At 45.3% G+C, this 22,552-nt stretch overlaps 1 protein-coding gene across 3 annotated transcripts; it reads right to left on the reverse strand.

Moving 5' to 3' along the window:
- Window positions 1-491: 491 nt before the first annotated feature.
- immp1l (inner mitochondrial membrane peptidase subunit 1) lies at window positions 492-22,484 on the reverse strand. 3 transcript variants are annotated; one of them, XM_063188856.1, is made up of 7 exons: window positions 22,387-22,484; window positions 21,503-21,625; window positions 9,367-9,490; window positions 8,456-8,544; window positions 7,854-7,980; window positions 2,165-2,275; window positions 492-633 (listed from the first exon to the last, which is right to left on the reverse strand). In XM_063188856.1, exons 3-7 carry the CDS (start codon window positions 9,469-9,471, stop codon window positions 565-567), a joined length of 501 nt encoding a protein of 166 aa, XP_063044926.1. In that variant the 5' UTR covers window positions 9,472-9,490; window positions 21,503-21,625; window positions 22,387-22,484; the 3' UTR covers window positions 492-564. The 3 variants fall into 3 exon arrangements, with proteins under 3 accessions (XP_063044926.1, XP_063044927.1, XP_063044928.1); XM_063188857.1 differs by having other exon boundaries at window positions 21,482-21,625; XM_063188858.1 differs by lacking the exon at window positions 21,503-21,625 and having other exon boundaries at window positions 22,387-22,471.
- Window positions 22,485-22,552: the final 68 nt, after the last annotated feature.

Below are 22,552 nucleotides of genomic sequence, written 5' to 3' on the forward strand. Positions count from 1 at the left end.
TAAGCCCTTTAACCAAGTTTGGCCTTCCTTATGTTCAACTACACAATTTGATATCATAACATAAAATAAACAATTGTACTTTCTGTCACTGGCAGATCATGCTATGTGCAAATGGTGTAGAGGTGGCATAATTGGCTCTAATTACTCCAGCGTTGGAGGGATGCTGCCACTTTTTGCTTTTCGATTGAGCTGTGTCGAGCTGTAGTAGGCCTTCCAGAATACCATCAGTGGAAAAGAGCCTTAAGACCTTGAGGCACAAACTTGGTTTCTACTGTAACACCATCAGGCAAAGATACTACAACCTCATGTGATGATATACTGCATTATATGTCTGGGGAACATATTAGAAACAAGTCAGGAGTAAATAAAAAATGAAAATTAATAGAACATTATTCATAGTCAATACACATTGCATCCTTTGGTTACTTTGAAACATTGTTTCAAGCTTCTATATTTTATCAATTAACAACAGAAACCCAAATATTTTTTTCATAAATATTTATTCACAAAGTTGTTTTTTAAAATAAAAACTACTTTACATAGGCTACAGAGAGAACAGTGCTGTCAGCTTATTCGTGTATCCCTGTTATTCGGACTGTCACTCAAGGGACCAAAGTTGATAAAGGGCCAAAGCTGTGAGGAGAGAAGAAGATTTTTTTTCAGAAAGTGCGCTCAACTCCCAATTGTTTTTTTTTTTACAAGGTCTTCGTGTGCAAATGAACAGCAATGTTCAGTTAAGTCACTGAGAAAGGCTTAGGCCAAAACATCCGTCATGCTAACCCGCTATAATAAAATACATGACTCACACCTGAGAGTGCGGCTTTTCTACAAAATAATAGAGAAGAAGGCAAGCACACTTACTGCATTACCAACAGTCACATGCATTTTCATTAACCCATTTAAGCCTGAGACACGGTGTGATGGGAATATTCGGGCAGTGAAAGTTCTGTAGAATATTGGGCGTCATTCAATACATTCTTGCATCAATCGTGCATTGTTATAGAACACATTCTTTTTATAGAATGTTCAAAAACCCACACTCTTAAAGGTTAATGCAGTGTCTATGTCGTCTATATCGCTCCAGCGTATAAGCAGCATCATGCTTAAATGGCTTAACACACCCCTTTGCCACCACTTTCACGGTATCTGTGTTACAGTGCATAGAACTGATTCTGTACAGTGGTGGTACACCTTGTGTAATAGTATGTGTTAAACCGACACATATGAAGACTTTTCAAATACAGTATATTGAAAATGGTAATTCTTGCAGGAGTGGGAAACCTGTTTCATTCGAGGGGCCACTTCAAATTTTATAAAGGGCCATACTATGAACATAAACCAGGATCCCCCCCTTCACTTAGGCCTATATTGAAGGCCACCTTTACAACAGACCCCATCTTCACTAGGTCCCCTGAAAATATAACTTAATGGTATTACAAATGTAATTTCTAAAATTTCAAAACATTTCATATTTTATGTGAAACTGCATAACATTAAAATTATGTCCGGGGCCGGCTATGAGCTCATACTTTAATATTTACTGTAGAGTGTAGACTGCATCTCTGTGGTAGGGCATGTAGGGCATAATTGGGCTCTAATGCAGAGGGGGCAGCAGAATCTCTTACTGTAATATTTACGGTACAGTGTATGTATATCTCTGTGGTAGGGCATGTAGGGAGTAGTTAGGCTGTTCTGCAGAGGGGCCAGTAGAATCCCTTACTGTAATATTTACGGTAGAGTGTATATCTCTGTGGTAGGGCATGTAGGGAGTAGTTAGTCATCGTTTGACCTATATAATGTCCTGGCAAGCAGAAGGTGAGCTGACCTGGTTCCAAGGTTACACATTGGAGAATATTCTCTCTGGCACAACATATGGAGGCTGCTCCACAGCCAAGACAGAACTAGGGCTCCAGTTGGCCATGGACATGTTGTTTTTTCCCCCCCTTTTCTTTTAACTGCAATCCCCAAACTACATCAAATTATTTCAAAGTCTGCTTTTTTTTTTTTTTTAAAGGTCCTTTATCATGATAAAAATATCTAACGCTCCGTATTTTTGTTCCTCTCTTCCTCTCTCTGTCTGTTTTGTTTCCCTTTCTTTTCCTCTGAGAGAGAGAGAGAGCGAGAGAGAGCACGTTTATGATGTGCGGCCATTTTTGTCTGTTACCTTCAAGCACACGCGGCCCCGGATTAGGGCGTAGGGAACGGGGCCATAGCTGCGGGAATCTGTGGAATTCCGAAGGTTATCGCCTTCCAGCCATACGTGGCCTTTTGGTACCTAGACGCAAGAGAAAAGAAAAGCGTAATCAAATGCCAAATTTATTCTCTTGGGTTTTTTTACATCTAAAAGAAAATAACACATCTCCATACAAAGCATGAAATGCATAATCCTCACAGGTCCGAACTTAATTACAAGATTCACTATCTGTGCTGTCTTACTGAGACTTATAGTGTGTGCTATATGTTTACTGCAGTGTGCAATAATATGAATTGTGTTTTTGTTGAAGTTATGTATCTCTGTATTTATGCAAGATGTCAGACACCTTAATTTGCCTCTGAATTAATTAAAGTCCTCTACTCTACTCTACTCTACTCTACTCTACTCTACTCTACTCTACTCTACTCTACTAGAATAATTCCTCAACACAAATCAATTAGATTAAATAATCTGAGCTAAAATAAAGGTAATCCCCTGTCTTTGGATGACCTTCCCCCATCTAATATGAGGCTAAGAGGAAAAGGTCATGGCTACAGGACAGGGTCACGGCTTCAGAGATCTCTGCAGACAGCCAGGGTCATTATGACTGCTGCTGGCTCAATGTCCAACCCCACCTCCTCCAAAACCCACCCTGCCTCGTTTGAGACAACCAGTGAAGCAGAGGGAGGGAGAGAGAGAGAGAGAGAGAGCGAGAGAGAGAGCGAGAGCGAGAGCGAGAGAGCGAGAGAGCGAGAGCGAGAGCGAGAGAGAGAGAGAGAGAGAGAGAGAGAGAGAGAGATAGCACAATACATAGGGCAAGAGATACAGATGAGAAAGTGCAGTGTATAGCAACAGAGGGAGATATGAATGTGTAAGTCAATGTGTGTGTGTGTGTGTGTGTAGTAGTGTGTGTGTGTGTAGATGCAACTAGGGTGCTGGGGCAGGGTCTTGCGGCAGGGTCTTAGGAAAGGGGCAAGGGCGGGGGTTGGGGTTAGGGGTGCAAGCCAGAGACCACGCCTTATTTGCCGAGCTGGGCCACTCCCCGGGTCCAGAGCAGAGCGGAGCAGAGCCGAGCCTTCTCTACACCGCGCCGTGCCGCACCGCGCCGGGAAAAGGGAAGGGGTAGGCCAGTAGGGCGGGCTATAGACCTGGCAGCCCGGGCAGCAGTGGAGCGAACGCTGATCTACTCTGACACCAATTAGGGATAATCTCGTCACAGGAGGGGAGAGAGGCTGTCAGGGTCCTAATTAACTCTCCCACGTCCACTCTATATAGTAATGTGCGGACGGAAAGGGCCGAACAACACATTAGATTGTTGTAATGGCCATCATCATAATATACGTATGTACGTAGGAGTGTCTATTTATTTGGAGGTGCTCAACTTTTCTTTCATGGAATGATTGTCTTTTTGTTTTGCTTTTTCCCCAAATCCAATCATTTCCCAAGTTCATTCTCATATGAACAAACTCCTCATGAACTCATATGAAAGAAGCTTTGAAGGAATAAATATGAGGGAACAAGTGTAAAATGTTCTAGGGGAAACACTCATTGGGTGCTAAACTGCAGGAAAATGCCTGGGATGCATGGGAAACCTAACTTCTGTGTGTGTAGTAGTGTAGTGTACTGTGGTTTGCTTCGAGTTCGAATTGAGCTTAGTTGGAATCCTGACGGACAAGTGAATCAGGAGGCTGATTATTCATAGATCAGCTCTTGTTGCCCAAACACTGACGGGAGACAGAACAACAAAGTGGCTTTTTTTTTTCTTCGACCAAATTACAAATGAAGTTCATTAGCGTGGCATCCGATAAACATATGTCAGCATGTTGCGGCGACTGCAATTACATCTGATTAGCATGCAAACATATGCTCAGCTCGCCTCCATCCGCAAGATAGGAGAAGTGGGGCGGTGATGGGGCTCATCATCTGTCTCAGCAGAAGAGTGGAGCAGAAGGCTGCATCCTCCATGTCTGTTCTGTCTGTCTGTCTTTACGTCTAAGTGTGTGTGTGTGTGTGTGTTTTATACGTCTGTGTGTGTGTGTGTGTGTGTGTGTGTGTGTGTGTGTGTGTGTGTGTGTGTGTGTGTGTGTGTGTGTGTGTGTGTGTGTGTGTGTGTGTGTGTGTGTGTCCGTCCGCTTCAACAGCTTCATATATATTCAACACAGATGAAGGCCGCTATCTCCTTCATATTATGCAGATAGCTATCTGAAAAAAGGGGATTTATGCATAGAGCAATTCTCAAGGTTCATCCATTCACCTGCTAGTCTGTTTATACATCTCTCTCTTCTCTCTCTCCTCCTTCTCTGTCTTTGAAAACACCATCTATTCCATCCCATCCTTACACAGAAGAGGCTTCCATTTTCCTTCATTTCAAACTCGCGTATGCCATGCAAGATGATGCATTTGCGGCTATTGCTGCTTATCAGAGCAATTTCGAAACTCTATGTTTCTGATTTGTTTTTGAAGTGTGTGCAACAATACAGTTGTTCATATTTAGGTTCTTTAAAGCGTTGTGCCGTCATTCTTGTTCACCACCAATCAATGAGGTTCAAAATTTCAAACCAACCACTTCCAACAAAGCCATTTCACATTCCAATGCACTTCTATTCACCCAACTGTGCAGTGCACAACCCGGAGTGGGCATCAGAGGCCAAGCCAGGTCCAAAACACTCAAAAACAATGCTGAATGATGCCATCAAGTGATAAATCCATTTTACATGCACAACCCAGCAAATATTTATTTTTTTCTGGCAACTCTTCCTTTTTTGCTTGTGCGTGCATTTTTGGCCAGATTGTGGTTAGACATAGCCAATATTAGGACAGAATTACTCCTATAACTAGATGTTAAAAGAGTGTGAATGTGAATCAACACTGCACATGTAAATACATCTTATTATCAATATCAACTTCTGTGAACTAGGCCCCAAAGAAGGTTTACACACAGTAACTGTATACCACAAATATAAGAGCCGTCCCCATCACTAATGACAGCTCGCCCTATTAAGATGCAACACGAGTAAAGACGTCTGAAAAATGCATTTGGATCAAACTCTACCACTTGAGCATCCGTTTATCTAAACAGACCATGCATCCCTTCTCGCCGCCACGATGGTGCACGATGCGGCAGAAAGCAGATGTGACATACGGCATGCCTACTGTGCTTTCACGCCACAGAAGTGATAAGACTTTAATGCTGACTGAATGAGCATGACTGCTGATAATGACTTTACATCCATATCCACTCAGAACGATCATCATGCAACATGTTGTTTAGAGCCATTTCCAACCCCTTCCCCTCCCTCCCCTTTCACACACACACACACACACACACACACACACACACACACACACACACACACACACACACACACACACACACACACACACACACACACACACACACACAAACACACACACACGCGCGCACACACGCAAACACAAACACGTGCACGTGCACACACGTACACACGTACACACGCATGCACACACACGCGCGCGCACACACACACACACACACGCGCGCACACACACACGCGCGCACACACACGCATGCACGCACGCACACGCAAGGTGTTTAGTCAAACGAGGGGAAGTTAGAACACACAACTCCATCAGCATCACTCTGCGAAACGTCATTCAAAAGGCGCTGGATGTGCTCGGACGTGGCGTGCAATGCTGCTGTCACATAATCACTCTTCTCAACCCTGCACATGCTGCCTGCATGGTGCTCCTCAACACTGGCGGAACACAAGTACTTCAGGCCCCCCTGCAAGCTACCAAGAATGGGCCCCCGAACGAAAAAAGAGGGCCTAATATCATGTGGAGGGGGCCCGTTTCTTCAAGTCAAGGGCCCATGTGGGCCCCCCGCCTCGTATGGGCCCCCCTGCCTCGCCCGGGCTGCAGGGGTATACTTCATGTCCCTGCTCCTCAACGTATTTGACGGCTCCTCCAAGCCGCCACCGGCAGGACTCAGGAAGAGGTTGCTGCAGCGAAACACTTTGACTCGAATTTGTTGTCAGCCTGCCACTCACATTTTTTTTCTTTTTCTCTCGCTCTCTCTCTCTCTCTGTTTCGTTGTCTCACTCTCTCTTACCCCATGAAACTAAATCCTCTGGAGTGCAGCGTGTCCTCTGTGAACCTCTTAATACCTTTCACTTAGCGCAGCTGTGAAATTCAACGTGCCATTTAGGGTTTTCGCTTGATCCCTGCTCAATGCCCCTCGGCAGAAGCGATGCCCTGACACCTTTCTTCTCTCTTTCTTTCTATCTCTCTCCCTCTCTCTCTCTCTCCTTTTTCAGTTTCCCTCCTTCACGGCTCATGTGCCTTTGTTGTGACACCTGTGCTCAGGTGTGTTACCATAACCGGAGATAGGTAGCCTAGCGAGCCAATTTGTTATGTCTGTGAGGCAAAAAGACGAAGAATGTTTTTTTTTTTCTTTTTTGGGAAGGGGATGGGCGATGACTCCACAGTATACTACGCGCTCAGGAGATGTCACTTTGGCGTGCCATCAACAACACCCTCCCTGTTGGCTTCTCCGCTGTAGGGGAAGCATGCAAATTTCAACAGATTACCCACACACACACACGCTCTCACACTTCAGCTTTTTGTTCTGATGTACCATTAAACAATGTTGGTTGTGCGCCAAGTTGCGGTTTCTCAGCCGCATCTAAAAACCTGTTAGTCACTGCACTAAAAAACATCCCTTTTCCACATTTGTTTTTTTTATTTTTTACGTATACAGGTTTCCACCTCTGCCATATCTGTGAAACGAAGCGGGTGGACCGGGAGAAAGGCCTTTCCCTCTATTTCCCCCCTCTATCCAATCATCTGGCTTACTCAGTTGTCACTAACGCAACGGGCTTCACAGAAATTGCAGACGGCAAAGGTGACAACAGTGATATAAAAAAGCAATAACAGCTGTTTCGGTGACATGGCAGTCACCGTGCTCGGGCTCGTAATGCCTTGGAAAAGCAATTGCAAGCGAAAGAGGCATTTACCCAACTGCAAAGGAGCATGCATTTGAATGCCTATTTTCCCTTCTGAAGCGCGGTGATCGCTTGGCAAAGCAATCTCTGGCATTGCAACACTCTCCGTTCCTGCAGTTGTCGGAGCAGTCAAGGATAGTTTGTGTGTGGGACAGAGCTGGCAGGCAATGGACTAATGGTTCGGGACCAGAAGGTTGTAGGTGCAAATCCCGTACTAAATAAAAGGTGGTTGGGAGAGTGACTGATTAGTCCTCTCTCTCTGTCTCTCCCTCCCTCCCTTTCACTCTCACCCACAGATATTACAGCCCCTGAACTAAGCATAGAAACCAATGTTGATCTAGGGACTGTCCCTGTACCAGAATCACTGGATAAGTGTACCAATAAATGCATTATCTTGTGCTGTAAGGCGTGATGCGTGATGTTAAGTAGTGTAGTGTAGAGCAGTGTAGTGTAGTGTAGGTTAGTGTAGTGTAGTGTAGAGTATAGTAGTGTAGTGTATTGTAGTGTAGTTTAGTGTAGTGTAGAGTAGTTTAATATAGTGTAGTGTAGTTTAATGTAGTGTAGTGTAATGTGGTGTGGTGTGGTGTAGTGTAGTGTAGTGTAATGTGGTGTGGTGTAGTGTAGTGTAATGTAATGTAATCTAATGTAATCATCATCTGGGGTTCTGTAGTAATCACCCAAGTGTGGCTCTGGAAGATGTCTCCGGGGCTACTGGTGCACACTTTGTCTCCCTCCAGGCCGATCACCCGTTTGCAGATATTTATCCTCGGGTCAGACGGGCTTCTGACTATTACAATGTCTCCCCTGCGGAACAGATTTAACAAAGAATAAACAGGCACATTCGCCTCAAAAAAGTTTTAGGTGCAGGACCTCCAAAAAGTCACATGAAAACATGAAGTCTGCACACCAATCTTTCCATTTTCTATTTATTTTTTTTGTGCTAAATTCAGAAAAACTGAAGGTTGCTGTACATACTTTATTTTCAGTCCCCCTGTGGGACAGATCACAATCACATTCACAATCAATAGCCAATCAATGTTTTAATGAATGTCAATCACCCTGGCACACACAGCTGTATGCAAATCAATGCAAATCTTAGATGCCTTGTTCATGGATTAGTAGTGTATTTTATATCTATATGGTAATTAAACCTGCATGTTAACCTTGACATACAATGACGCTTCATGATTGCAGAGGTAATAATTGGGGATCCCAGGAAGACTAGTGAACTGCTATGGCACAACTTACTTATTTACTACTAATAAAAAAGTTGACTCACTTGTCTATTCTGAAAAAATGTCTACTGAACCGTTCTGAGAGGACAATGTCATTGCTTGTGATCGTGGGCTCCATGGACGGTCCTGTGCACTGGGGAGAAAAAGGATATTTGTCAGGTGTAAAGAATGACTTTCAGATCTACACTACATCATATAAAAGACACTCAAGCTTAAAGTGACACTTAAAGTGCTTTAAGTGACACTCCAGGATTTTTGACATACTGTAGGACCCTATTTCATGGTTAGTCAGAGTATTGGAGACGTGTAGAGACACCATTTTGAAATTCCAAACAGGCCTTGAAATTCCAGATATCGCTGGAGCTAGGCTAGCGCAAAAAATCCTGGAGTGAGCTGTAATATAACATGAGTAGGTTTTTGTATTAATGGCCCCATTTTTCTCAACTCATTAAAGGATAACTTCAGTCAACTTCAACATGCAGTTGTAATGCTCACACTACCCTGGACTTTACAGTACCAGAGTTTTTTTCTTCTTCAGCCTTTTCCTAGATCCTGGTCATTGTAATGGGGACAGCTGTTTGTTTACATTTCAAAAAAAACTTTTTTATTTATTCCCAAAAACATCCAAAAGTTTATGCAAAATCAGCAGACAACTAGCAAACAGCGGTACCTTTTGGGAAAATATTTTGAGTAGGCCGATGTTATTTAAAAAAAAAAAAGTAAAATGCTGCCCCCATTAGAATAGCTCATATCTCGGAAAGGGCTGAGCCGAAAATGTGGCATCACCACGTACTGGCAAGTCAAGGGTCGCGTGAGCAATACAACAGCATATTGAAATTGACTGAAGTGGTCCTTTAAGCTCAGTATTCGCTTTGCTACTGTCCATGGCCAGTTTGTCAGGGAGAGTCAGTGAGCTCAAAATGGAAGGTGTTGTTTTGGATCCTACTGTACTTACAGCCACAAACTCCCCGAGGTATTCAAAGGCACAGTGGGCAATGCAGCCATACTGCACGGTGTAGCCGACAAAACCCAGCGTCTTCCAGAGGGCTCGCCGAAACATTTCACAGTAAGTTGAAGCGCTAGAGAGAAAAAAAAAAGACGACATCAACATTGGACATCAATTAATAACGAATCATAGGTTACATTATTTCAATTGACACAGTTTAGTTACACTGACAACTACACTAGTGATCAGATAATATATTGACATTTGGTTGAAATAAAGTTAGGTGTAAAGTTAAGTTATGAGTGTGTATCTTTTAAATGAATCCATCAAGGACACAATACACACAAGTCTGAGACAAGACACTTTGACTTTCACTATCTGCTAGTGCAAGTTACCATTTATGGTATAAAAGATCGATTTTTCACACAGACAACTTTTCAGAGCCCCTGTAGAATTTACTTTTTTTAAGAATCACCTATGATCAGTCCTGGACTTAACTCTAGAACAATCTGCTCACTCTCCACCTAAACTCTCGCCAGTTGTCTCTGCTGCTCTCCTTGACAATTTCTCTAACTGGTGGTACTCGCTGCAAAACAACGCTAAGCAGTGTTGCCAGATTGGGCGGTTTCTAGTGGTGTCAACAATAATCGATTTGGCAATGCAATGCAATGCAATGCAATGCGGGGCATGGACAATTCAATTCAATGCGGCAAGTTCCATAATCGATGCTGCAAATTTTCAAGTTTCAATTACTTCCGTGGATATTTCAGGAGCAAATGAATGTTTAATTAAATAAAAGCACTTCAAAGCATTGAAAACTGCAAGACTGATACAGAAAACAGCCAATACAATCTTGCCCAGTATCTGACTACTTGTATTGCCTCATTACTGATTACTGATTACTGACATTGACTGATGAAACATTTGCTTTGCTTTCAGTAGAAATGTAATGCATTGCAATGCATTGTAGAATTGAATCGCATCGAAACCTTCCGAATCGTAATCAAATCGAATTGTAAGGGCAGTGCCTATGCACACCACTAGCGGTTTCACCACCCAATTGGGCTATTTAGGCTGGCCGTCTACGGTGCATTGGATAGGTTTTTCTGTAGTTATGGCCATAGAATTCAATACAATGAGGTTCAAATTGGGCATGATTTTGAGCCTCCAGCCAGGCGGTTTTTGAGCTTTTTTATGGGCTGGAAATGATCAGGCACATCTGGCAACCCTGACGCTAAGGCCTTAAAACCGCCTACTAAACCACCCTTGCCCCTTCTCTCTCAGGCCACACACAGAATCACATAAAAGGATTTCCGAGCTCCACCGTCACCAAGGTGACTAAGGTCCGGGTTCCATTTTTTCCTCTACCTAGTTGTTTGTCATCGGCCGTCAGCACTTAAAACAGACACAACTCTCTCTCTCTGTTGTCTGAATAAACAGCACATCCCCACTCACGCTATTGACTTTTCCTTGAGTCGCTTGACTCTCCTCTCTGGCAGATGAGGCCGGGGTCGGTCGGACGGGCACGGTGTGGTGTGGTGTGGTGTGGGTAAATCTTTGCACACCACCAACATCCATCAATAAAGACATTGTTTGGATGTTTGTACACATCCCAAAATGCTCTCCGCTCTGCCTGACTCAGGAAAGGGGGGAAAAAACAAGCTAACGAAAAGTGAAAGTGCGGTATAAAAGCATGGCTACCCTAGGCCCCTTAATGGCGGTTACCATCAGGCCTTTCCCAGCAACGCAAGAATAACTGGCCAGGCCTGCGCATTTGATGATCAGTAGGTGATGGGGGAAGTCTGTGTTCAAGTCTCTCTCTCTCTTCGCTCTCGCTCTCGCTCTCTCTCTCTCTCTCTCTCTCTCTCTCTCTCTCTCTCTCTCTTTCTCTCTCATATCCTATCGGCTACTCCATCCATGGCATTAGCTCGGGTCAGCAGAGCAGAAAGAGCCCAAACTAAAGCCCCTGTGTCCCAGGGAATGATATCTCAGATATGGGAGAGGATTAACCCTCTTCCCCAGTCACCCCCTCACTGATGAAAAGAAGAAGGAAAAAAAACCCTCATGTCCAAACACAGAACAAACACACAAAGACACACAAGTGCACATGTATACACACACATAAACACAAACACGCACATAGATGCACACACACAAATAAATTGCACGCGCGCACGCGCACACACACACAGTGATCCCCACCATGCCAAATGCGTGCACAAGCACACACACCCAAACACACACACGCACACACACACACACCCCACCCCACCAAGTGTCAGGTGGCCACCCTGTGCCACAAAAGGTGCTACACCTAATCCCATTAAGACACCATCCATCCATCCATCCATCCATCTACCATAGCAAGCCCCCACTAAACCCCATCGCATCCCATCCCATAATATCCCTCTCCACAGGGCCGCTGGCAGCTTTAGCCAGGCCCGGGTCAAAGTCATCTGAAAAGCCCCCCCTCTGCTCCATACATGGGTGAAATGTCAGGTGGAGTAACGACATTTAATGCCCACAAAACACCAAAGTAATTGGTGGTTGATATGCTGCAATGAATGTGTTTCTTAGATAGTCCACTAAAAACAACGAGACAAACAAAAAAATCTGTGCAATAGTGGCACTGGCTGTCTTTTGCGCCGCCCTGACATGTGCTACTGCAAAAACATCACTGAGCCACATGCAATGTAATGGGGACCCAGTTCTAACCTGTGGGCCCCTCCTCTCCCTGGGCCCAGGAGGACACCTGGCCTGTTAGTCACCCTCTGTCAGCTGCCATGTCACCCCTGTCCCATTCCATTCCAATCCCATTCTAACCCCAACCCTGACTCTCACAGCCAGCGATCAAACTCAGACTTCATCACACCACCACCCCAACACCTACCAACGAAACACACACACACACACACACACACACACACACACACACACACACACACACACACACACACACACACACACACACACACACACACACGGCAGGGGAATGACTCAAACCAAACCGGTGCTCTGCTGCAGCAGCAACTAGAACTACACGTGCGTGCCTGCTTAGTTCAGAATGTTATTTTATTACACCGCTTGCATGTTTTGCCGTTTTTAACCTTCTTCTCAACATATCTGAGGACTTTCATTGCTGAGAAATGTGGGCACATAGACCACACCACAGTGGGCACTATACAAGCTCTTCACAACATAATAATACACAATCAGAAACACAAGAGTCAATACCCCACCCATTCATTATATTCATTTTAAGAATCATCTCAAGGCACTTACATGATGTCCAAATCTTTTATGACTTTTATTATGACAGGCACTCCAACTTACAGTCCAACCGTCTTAAAGTAGGCAAATGAAAACACAAATTCAATGTATTTTTCAGGACAATAGCATGTGACAGTTACACCCTATACCACAGTGCATATACACAATGCATACAATGTATACATTTAGTTGCTTACAGACAGTCATAGAGTCTGTATCAAGTCTGTATTTTATCAAGAAGATTTGCTTCTATTAGAGGGGTACACACACACACACACACACACACACACACACACACACACACACACACACACACACACACACACACACACACACACACACACACACACACACACACACACACACACACACACATGGCCCTATCCTCATACCTCCCACCTCTACCAACATCCCCTCTGCGATCCATCCAGTCCTCTCTTTCATCTCCCCTTCTCTGCTCCCTCTCTCTTCCCCTCTCTCTCTCTCTCTCTCTCTCTCTCTCTCTCTCTTTCTGCCTGACTGAGGGTGGCTCTGTGGGACAGGGCATGTGAAACTGTGGGGACAGCTGGGGTCTTGAGCTTCTCCAGGCAACAGGACGGGGCCACAGCCTCACAGAAAGAGCCGCGCTCAGTTCCATTATATTTTGTTTCATGCCCAGACACATTCGGCTTTTCTGCCCCCTCTCTATACATCGTGCATCAGCTGGAGACAGGGGTGAGAGTGGAAACCTGGCATTGGCTTGAACTTGGAAACAGGTTATTGTGTCCAATACATCCATTGGTCATGCTATACATTTGGACCTCTACTACTCTACCACAGTTCTAATTTTAATTTAGTTTAGTTTAGTTTATTTTAGGGACAGATACATAGCATGTAGGTTGCAAAACATCGTAGCGTTTATAGCAAGAAGGGCTTTTAAAACAATAACGGCAATAACAATAGAACATTATTACATTAAAACAGCCTATTCACTCATACACTCCAATCATTCACCCTTAAAATCTATCAGTCATTATTTAAAATGAATGTATATTCATCCATCCATCTCATGCATTCACTAAACATCATATTCAGCAACCCAATTTCTACATACGTATGTATCCCCTATTTAACCTGACCAAGGCCCCACTCCCCAACCACCCAATACCTTGGCTGCCTCTCACTCAGTGTGCCCCGTCTCTCATGCTGCCATGCAGGCAGACGCCATAAGCCATAAGCCTTCCCACCTCCACACAGGTGACCTCTCTGGGTCTGAACAGGCCTGCTTCACAAGGCGCTGACCCACTCTGTGTGATATAGTCGGGGGTGGGGGAGATCAGACTGGTCCAGTCATACACCTGCCCACCTCCACCGCATCCCCACCCCACAGCGTCCACATACATAACACCATCGGGGCCCCCCCGCACGCACGCACACACACACACACACACACACACACACACACACACACACACACACACACACACACACACACACACACACACACACACACACACACACACACACACACACACATACACACACACCCCATCAAACTGTGTATCCATTTCCCCCATACACACCGCCTCCCCATTCCCCCCCATACACACACACACACCGCCTTCCCATCACAACCACCGTCCGTCCTGGCTCACCCCCGTTACCACCTCCATCCATCCCATCCACCCCCCCAAACACACACCGCCTCCTCATCCCCCCCTCCACACACACACACACACACACTGCCTCCCCATCACCCCCCTCCCTCACTCACTCACTCACACACACACACACACACACACACACACACACACACACACACACACACACACACACACACACACACACACACACACACACACACACACAGCCTCTCCATCACACCCGCCGCTCGTCCGTCCCGGCTCACCCCCGTTGCCACCTCCAGCTCCATCCCATCCCATCCCATCCCATGGTATCCTCCGCGGGTGCTGCTGGTCTGGGCATCGGGAGGAGAGGAGGTGAGGATTAGGGGTTTAGCATAATAAGATTACACGGCCAGTGAATGATATCAAGAGATGGCCCATATGCAGCCGCCTGGTTTTCCATGGTACACCACAAGGGTGTCAGGAGGCAGGGAGTGTGTGTGTGTGTGTGTGTGTGTGTGTGTGTGTGTGTGTGTGTGTGTGTGTGTGTGTGTGTGTGTGTGTGTGTCTGTGTGACTGTGCGTGTGTGTGTGTGTGTGTGTGTGTGTGTGTGTGTGTGTGTGTGTGTGTGTGTGTGTGTGTGTGTGTGTGTGTGTGTGTGTGTGCGTATGCGCAGGTGGTAGGTGGAGAACAGAGAGGGGGTGGGTGTCTTTGGGAATCAAACAAACAGCCAGTCTTCAGACATGAACTGGGGAGGCCGCCCCGCGCCGCGCCGCACTGCACCGCACACACAGTCCCTAGATTAGATCTCCATTAGCCCCTTCCCTTCCTCCTCCCCAATCAAATCCCCATAGCATACATCACTTAAGGAGCCCAGCTGACGACAAGCAAAGCAAGCAGCCCTTAAATAGAATAATAATAAATTACAGATGGAAGTCAACACCAAATTCAGCCCTATAATCCAGGATTACATGCAAAAAAATGTTGCCAGTGCCAAACAAAAGGGGACGTCACAGACGCACTTATGGCAGGGCCATCTGCGGCCATGTGTGCCCCCAGACGTGCTCACCAGCAGGGGAATGACTCAAACCAAACCGGTGCTCTGCTGCAGCAGCAACTAGAACTACACGTGCGTGCCTGCTTAGTTCAGAATGTTATTTTATTACACCGCTTGCATGTTTTGCCGTTTTTAACCTTCTTCTCAACATATCTGAGGACTTTCATTGCTGAGAAATGTGGGCACATAGACCACACCACAGTGGGCACTATACAAGCTCTTCACAACATAATAATACACAATCAGAAACACAAGAGTCAATACCCCACCCATTCATTATATTCATTTTAAGAATCATCTCAAGGCACTTACATGATGTCCAAATCTTTTATGACTTTTATTATGACAGGCACTCCAACTTACAGTCCAACCGTCTTAAAGTAGGCAAATGAAAACACAAATTCAATGTATTTTTCAGGACAATAGCATGTGACAGTTACACCCTATACCACAGTGCATATACACAATGCATACAATGTATACATTTAGTTGCTTACAGACAGTCATAGAGTCTGTATCAAGTCTGTATTTTATCAAGAAGATTTGCTTCTATTAGAGGGGTATTGTAGAAAAACTGCCTTCGTCTGTGCTTGACCATCAGACTCAGAGTTAATGGGCATGATCAGTCCCAGACATAAATGTCATTATGCTACACTTCTACAGGACTTGACAGAGAGAGAGGGAGAGAGAGAGAGAGAGAGAGAGAGAGAGAGAGAGAGAGAGAGAGAGAGAGAGAGAGAGAGAGAAAGAGTGAGAGTGAGAGAGAGAGAGAGAGAGAGAGAGAGAGAGAGAGAGAGAGAGAGAGAGAGAGAGAGAGAGAGAGAGAGAGAGAGAGAGAGAGAGAGAGAGAGAGAGAGAGAGAGCGGGAGAGAGAGGGAGAGAGACAGAGAGACAGAGAGACAGAGAGAGAAATTAAATATTAAAAAGTGCCTTTGCGATGATGGTTCAAAATTTCATTCTGGAAATATCAGAGGGTGCCTGAGGACGGACGGACGGATGGACGGACAACGTAATTATCAAACACTTCCACCACGGAACGGCAAAGGCAAGCGCCTTAAATTATTCTTCTGCTTAACAAGATCGCCCACGGCCCAGAGAGGCAGTTTATCATCAATCAGGCGCCTGGCAATGCTTGTCGTAATACACTTCCTCCTACTGATCTGACATAAAGACCACTGACAGCCTACAGCTATACAACACTGGCAGATTCCCCATGAGCCTACCCCCACCCACACACACAACCTCATTACACACACACACACACACAGACACAGACACACACACACACACACACACACACACACACACACACACACACACACACACACACACACACACACACACACACACACACACACACACACACACACACCCCCACCCACACACACACACACAAAGATTGATTCCTTGATAGTGGCTATTGAAACAAACACAACTCAGTCCATTCACATCAGTCTATTGGTTGACTGGGAGAAATGGGATAGGAGATGGGGGGGTGCCTAGGAGGGGGGTCGTAGATGCTGCGAGGGGGGTGGGGGGGTAGGAGGAGGGGCGGCGGGGTTCAGCATGCTGGGGTCAGGATTCAAAGGGCCTGGGGAGGGCTTGTAGCCACTACTGTCTTCAAATTAGGGAAACATGAGGGGCTGCCAGGTTTGGCTTCAGCCTTTCACAAGCGAGGGCTTAAGGAGATTACATAGACCCAGCCCCATGTTAAATAAGACAAGGCAGAGTCTCCCTAGAGATCCCAGATGGAAGTGAAAGACATCGGGGAGAGATGTGATGTGACGCTGGGCTGAGGCTGGGCTGGGGCTCGGGGTGGGCAGGGCCGGATTAACGCAGTGGCTAGATATGGCTGCAGCCTAGGGCCCCCCACCTGCCAGGAGGGGGGGCCCTGATTGACCAAAAGTGAGAAATTGTAGAACTGTGACGAGATGCAACATGGAATTAAATCATCTGCCATGTTGAGTAGGGGTGTAAATAATAATCGAAATGTATCGATATATTGCGCTATTGCGCGATTGAATCGAATCGCATCGTATCGTGGGGCATTCTGAAGTATCGAAAAATAATCAAATCACTGGCCCCTGCCCAATGCCCTAGCTCCATAATATAATAGAAGTGCAAAAGTAATTGGAAAGTCGAATCAAATCTTATTGTATCGTATTTTGGGGCTTTCTTAAGTATTGCAAATAATCTAATCGCATTGCATCGAATAATAAGATCCCGATATTGAATCGTATCATCATAAAGGCTGTGATTTACACCCCTAGTGTTGGGTGTAAATCTGCCACGATCTGTCACATGTAAATCTGTCAAGAAATGTGCAGCCTAGGGACCCCATCCCATATTTAATCCGGCCATGGGGGTGGGCTGTGGGACTCTGGGGCAGCAGAAGGCAGATGACTATGGGCACCGGTGCGGTGGGCCCTCTTTGTCCTCCACTAATATGCTGCCGGGGTGCAAGGCTCTGCAGACCCAACCGGGAGGTCTTTTTGTGTGCGTGTGTGTTTTTTTTTTAAAGGCAAGCTATCTAACGCCGTGATCAGGATTAAGCCTGCTATAGTCCGATGAGATACACTGACACCTGTTTGGTTAAACATGACCAGATGCAAACTCAGGAGATCAAAAATGCAAACGCCACCCAACCCCCCCAACCCAACCCTGACACCCCCACTTTCCCCCACTCCTAAGCTCCCAACCCGACGTCATTCATTGGCCAGCTAAGTACCGTGAATTGATTGCAATGAAATGAATGAAAAATGAAGGCGAGTCACACCAGCTGGAGCAAGGATGAGGTTTTGATGTGGGTGCGAGGCCATGAATGTGGTAGGTCATCCTTAGATAAACTCGGAGCGGGGCGGGCACAGCATGTCACCGCCTGGCGCACTCCAGCTCTCGACCCACTTGACTACCCACAATGCTGTCATACAAGGGCTGGCTCACTTTTATTGTTTTGACCTTTTCTTTAATTTGACTTTGAATAGGAGGGAGAGGGGGAAGCACACACACACACACACACACACACACACACACACACACACACACACACACACACACACACACACACACACACACACACACACACACACACACACACACACACACACACACACACAGAAAGTACATCTATATAATACAAGCTAATCAAGGGAGAAGTGTTGACAAACCTGGTCTAATCAAGCCGCCTGGCTGCCTATCCACCATGAGTGCCAACCACAACATCAAGCTTAGTCCTATTCAGGCAATCCAAGTCTATAACTAGCAAATCAAATCAAATGAAAAGCAACAACCAAAAGAGTTTTTATCTCTTGCCCTTTTTGGATTTCCCGATGCTAAACTGAATAACCCTAAAAATACATTCAAATATAAATTGCTGTTTGTTTTCAGAGAGAGAGAGAGAGAGAATGGGGACATGAACTGCTCACGAGATCTAGATGAATAACTTATGACTTGAAACAGCAGCAGCCCTGCCTGCCTCCTTGCTTGCTTCTCCATGCATCTGCGACTATTACTTTCCTTTCAATGCTAAGCAAACAAACAGTACGTCTGATGCTAATCTCTGTGCCTTTACTATCCTGTGCCATTATATTCCCAGCAGCGGCCTGCTCTGCGAAAGAGCCGATTGATACGGAAAGCCAAACAGCCCCGACACAGGAAACGCCTTGACATGTTATGACTGTGCTATTATTTAGTCCAATCAGATACATATTGATGAAAAAATACTGACATCATAGAAATAACACACGGTCAGAATGCGTTTGAAGGAATGGAAATAAACATTTAAGAGCACAACCTGAACCTACGGTACGCTCAAAACAGTACGGCCTTTTTTCCATTACGACAACAGACAACTATATTTAAAGAGGTCTGGGCTCTCTCAAGGCTCTCTTTTCTTTTGTCATGCTGCTCAGGTTTATGCACAATGTTGCATTGTCATTTGTTGCGCCACTGTCAGTGCACGTTACACTCAAAAGGTGCTGTCAAAACAACAGCGCTCTTTCTGCTAAAAGCATTTTCTGAAGTGAGCAGTCAGTTTGTCTAGCCTGCCTGTCCAGTCTCCACCATAGGGCTCCCTATCCTCCTCTACCATCACCACCACCACCACCAACACCTTCTCTACCAGTCAGGCCTGGACAGGTAATCTGGCATATAGGGCTTTTTCCTGGTGGGCAGACAGTCCTCAGTGACCATTGCTTTTTTTCCCCCCACTGAAAGACTGAAACACAATGGGGTACCAAAATGCTCTTTTCCACTGTCGGTTAGCTGGTAGGCCTACAGCTCCACACCGCGCAACTCTGCTGCCACTTTTTGCCTTTCATTTGGGCACGTAAAGTAAAAAGTGGCAGCCGAGTCACGCTGTGTCGAGCTGTAGGCCTACCGGAAAACCAGCAGTGGAAAAGAGCCTTAAAGGCACACTGTGCAGAAAATGGTCAAAAAGGGTACTGCAACTATGCTGCAAATTGAAACTGGGCTGCCTATTGCCATATTTGATCTTTTCATGAAAGTTTACGAAGTAATAAACTAATATTTTCTAGTATGGTCCAAGTACAGTCATTTTTGCAGCTAAAAATGGCTATTTCTGGAAATTCAAAATGGCAGAAGATCCCCCTTTCCATGTAAGAAAAGTAATTTTTTTTCAGTCATAATGAATACTTAGAATTTTATGGTGGTGGTAAGTATTCATGAAAAAGGTAACATAAATGAATGGGAAGCATTAATTCTGGAAATAAACAACTAAACATCTCACACAGTGTCCCTTTAAGTCTCCATCCCTTCCGGTCAGCTCATGGTAAGTAAGAAAAAAATGACTGGGCTCTAATGGACTGATCAAACCAATTTTTCGACCCACCTTGCCTTTCCCCTATGCTGTACCTCAGATTAATGTTAACCAATGGTGTGGTTGTCTGCTTCACCTGGCAAGTGTTTTGTGAGTTTTGTGCGTGCAAAAATATGTAATTATTTGGACGACACAAGAGAAGTCGCATGTCTGACGTGCAGTCTCTTTGGCTGTGGTGCAGCAGTAGGGCTGGCAGCGTGCCTTCAGCCTCAGTTCACATCAAACACGTAAGGCGCATGTTGTAGTCTACTCCCTAGTCTCACACAAAAACTACAACTAAAAGTTTCTTTCCTGACGAAAATGAATGGTCTTACAACACCAATCCAAATCTTCGCTGCTATCCTATGTGCCCTGTGGCCCAGAAGTAGAAGGGTGGGACTTAGGTGCCCGCTTTAGATGGGGCAGCCGTTTAGTTTTTGTTTAAGATAGATAGCTAACTGAGCCCATTATAAAATAGCAGGTAACCCTCTGCTTTAATGGTTGACTATTACAGTGGATCTACCACATTAGGTACAGTGTACTAACCAGTGTAACAATACCAGTGTAATACCATGTACCACCCCTAACCCTAATCCTAGATGTAAGTACAAAATTGGTACATGGTGTTACACTGGTATTACATGGTATTAATTAAATATTGATACAATTGTTATTACACTGTACTACCACCTAATGTGGTAGAGCCACTGTAATAGTGAACCATTAAAATAAAGTGTAACCAAATAGTATAACAGTGGTGGGGGCGTGGGGGGGGGCTGGTCTATGCCAAAATGCCCGGGCCGATATTTGGTCCCAGTGCAGGCCGGTTCTCTACTGCTGTTGGTCCATCACATGTCTTTGTGAAGGCCAGTGGATCTCAAGCACAGACTGCTGCACCAGCTCTGCAGCGTGCTCTGTTTTGGGTCTATCTGACAGACAGGATAACAGTCAGCTGTGCACAAGCCTTTTAAGTCCACATATACCCTTTTTTGCCTTGGAGCGAAGGCTATGTGTGTGTGTGCGTGTGCGTGTGTGTGTGTGTGTGTGAAAGAGTGTGTAGTGTGTGTGTGTGTGTGTGTGTGTGTGTGTGTGTGTGTGTGTGTGTGTGTGTGTGTGTGTGTGTGTGTGTGTGTGTGTGTGTGTGTGTGTGTGTGTGTGTGTGTGTGTGTGTGTGTGTGTTGACGAGGGGTAGTCAAACCGGATGCCTACACCCACCACCAGACTCACATGACGTGAGTGTATGAGGAGCAAAGGGGGGAAATGATGAGCCTAATCGTCCAGCTGACTGTAGGAGGTAGACAAAAGAAGAGAAGAAGAGAAGACTAATTTTCTTGCTCCTGCTGTGCAGTTCATCTGATCATAGCCAGAGGAGCGTACCTTGCTGCCCTGCCCTCTCACCTGACGACGCAGCACCAGGGGGGAGTGGGGTCACCACCTGACTGGTCCTCCGACTGGACTGGTCTGGTGGTCAATCTAGTCTTGGATAGCGCCCAGGGTGTTCAGATAACTTGTGCATAAAGTCTGTATAAAGTGGAATGGAAACACATGGTGGAATCATTTACGGTGTTTAAAACAGGCAGTGTAAATAAATAAGCACTGATACTGAATAGGACTACCTATTACTGTGTTATTATGTTCACAGTGCAGTGTGTATTATGTATAGGCTGCTTAACACCTTAATAGTCTTTGGGAGGAATGAAGCAACTGCCTAGTCTGGTCTGCAATCATTTATTTGGTAATCTATTTGAATATTTATTCAGAAATTCATAAGATCAGTGTTCTGCAAACAAATGCAACTGGCCATATTACACATGGGATGTCAATAGTCTGCGGTGTGGTCACTCAGTATTGTGCTTATTCATGACAAAAGAGCAGTCATTACAGAACATACCTCCACACAGCGTGAAACAAATATCAGTCATACGCAAACGAAGGTCATCTGTTCACACACACTGAACAGTTACATCACCATGCTGTCACAACCCAAGAGTGATGTGTATAATAGCCTATCTCTGTGCCCCTTAAGACAACAACACGACGCATGGAAAGCGCTAACACCGTGTTATTGTGAAAATAAAAAGGGTTTCTTTAATATAGTGGGGTAGCTCCTGCTGCAATGCACTATGGCTAACGTTAGTACCCTATACCGTGGACATCACACCATGCTGCCACCGAATGCAACACTTGAATGCAACAGCTGTAGAAAACAATAAAATACATTCATAATGTCACGAACTCGATATCCGAGTGGATGAATTTGGGTTAATATTGGCTCAACTCACCTTACAACTAGAACTAAATAGCTACTACTAGCACCGAAGCACAGTGACTTCTTTTGAGAACTTGCAGACTGCAGTTTACCTTTAACCCTGCGTCAGAGCTCATGTACAGGAAGCGTTTATGTCATTGGCTGAAAACTAGCAACTGTAACTCCGATTGGATGTTTTA

The sequence above is a fragment of the Engraulis encrasicolus genome, chromosome 22 (genome assembly GCF_034702125.1).
Source record: "Engraulis encrasicolus isolate BLACKSEA-1 chromosome 22, IST_EnEncr_1.0, whole genome shotgun sequence".
Classification (NCBI taxonomy): domain Eukaryota; kingdom Metazoa; phylum Chordata; class Actinopteri; order Clupeiformes; family Engraulidae; genus Engraulis; species Engraulis encrasicolus.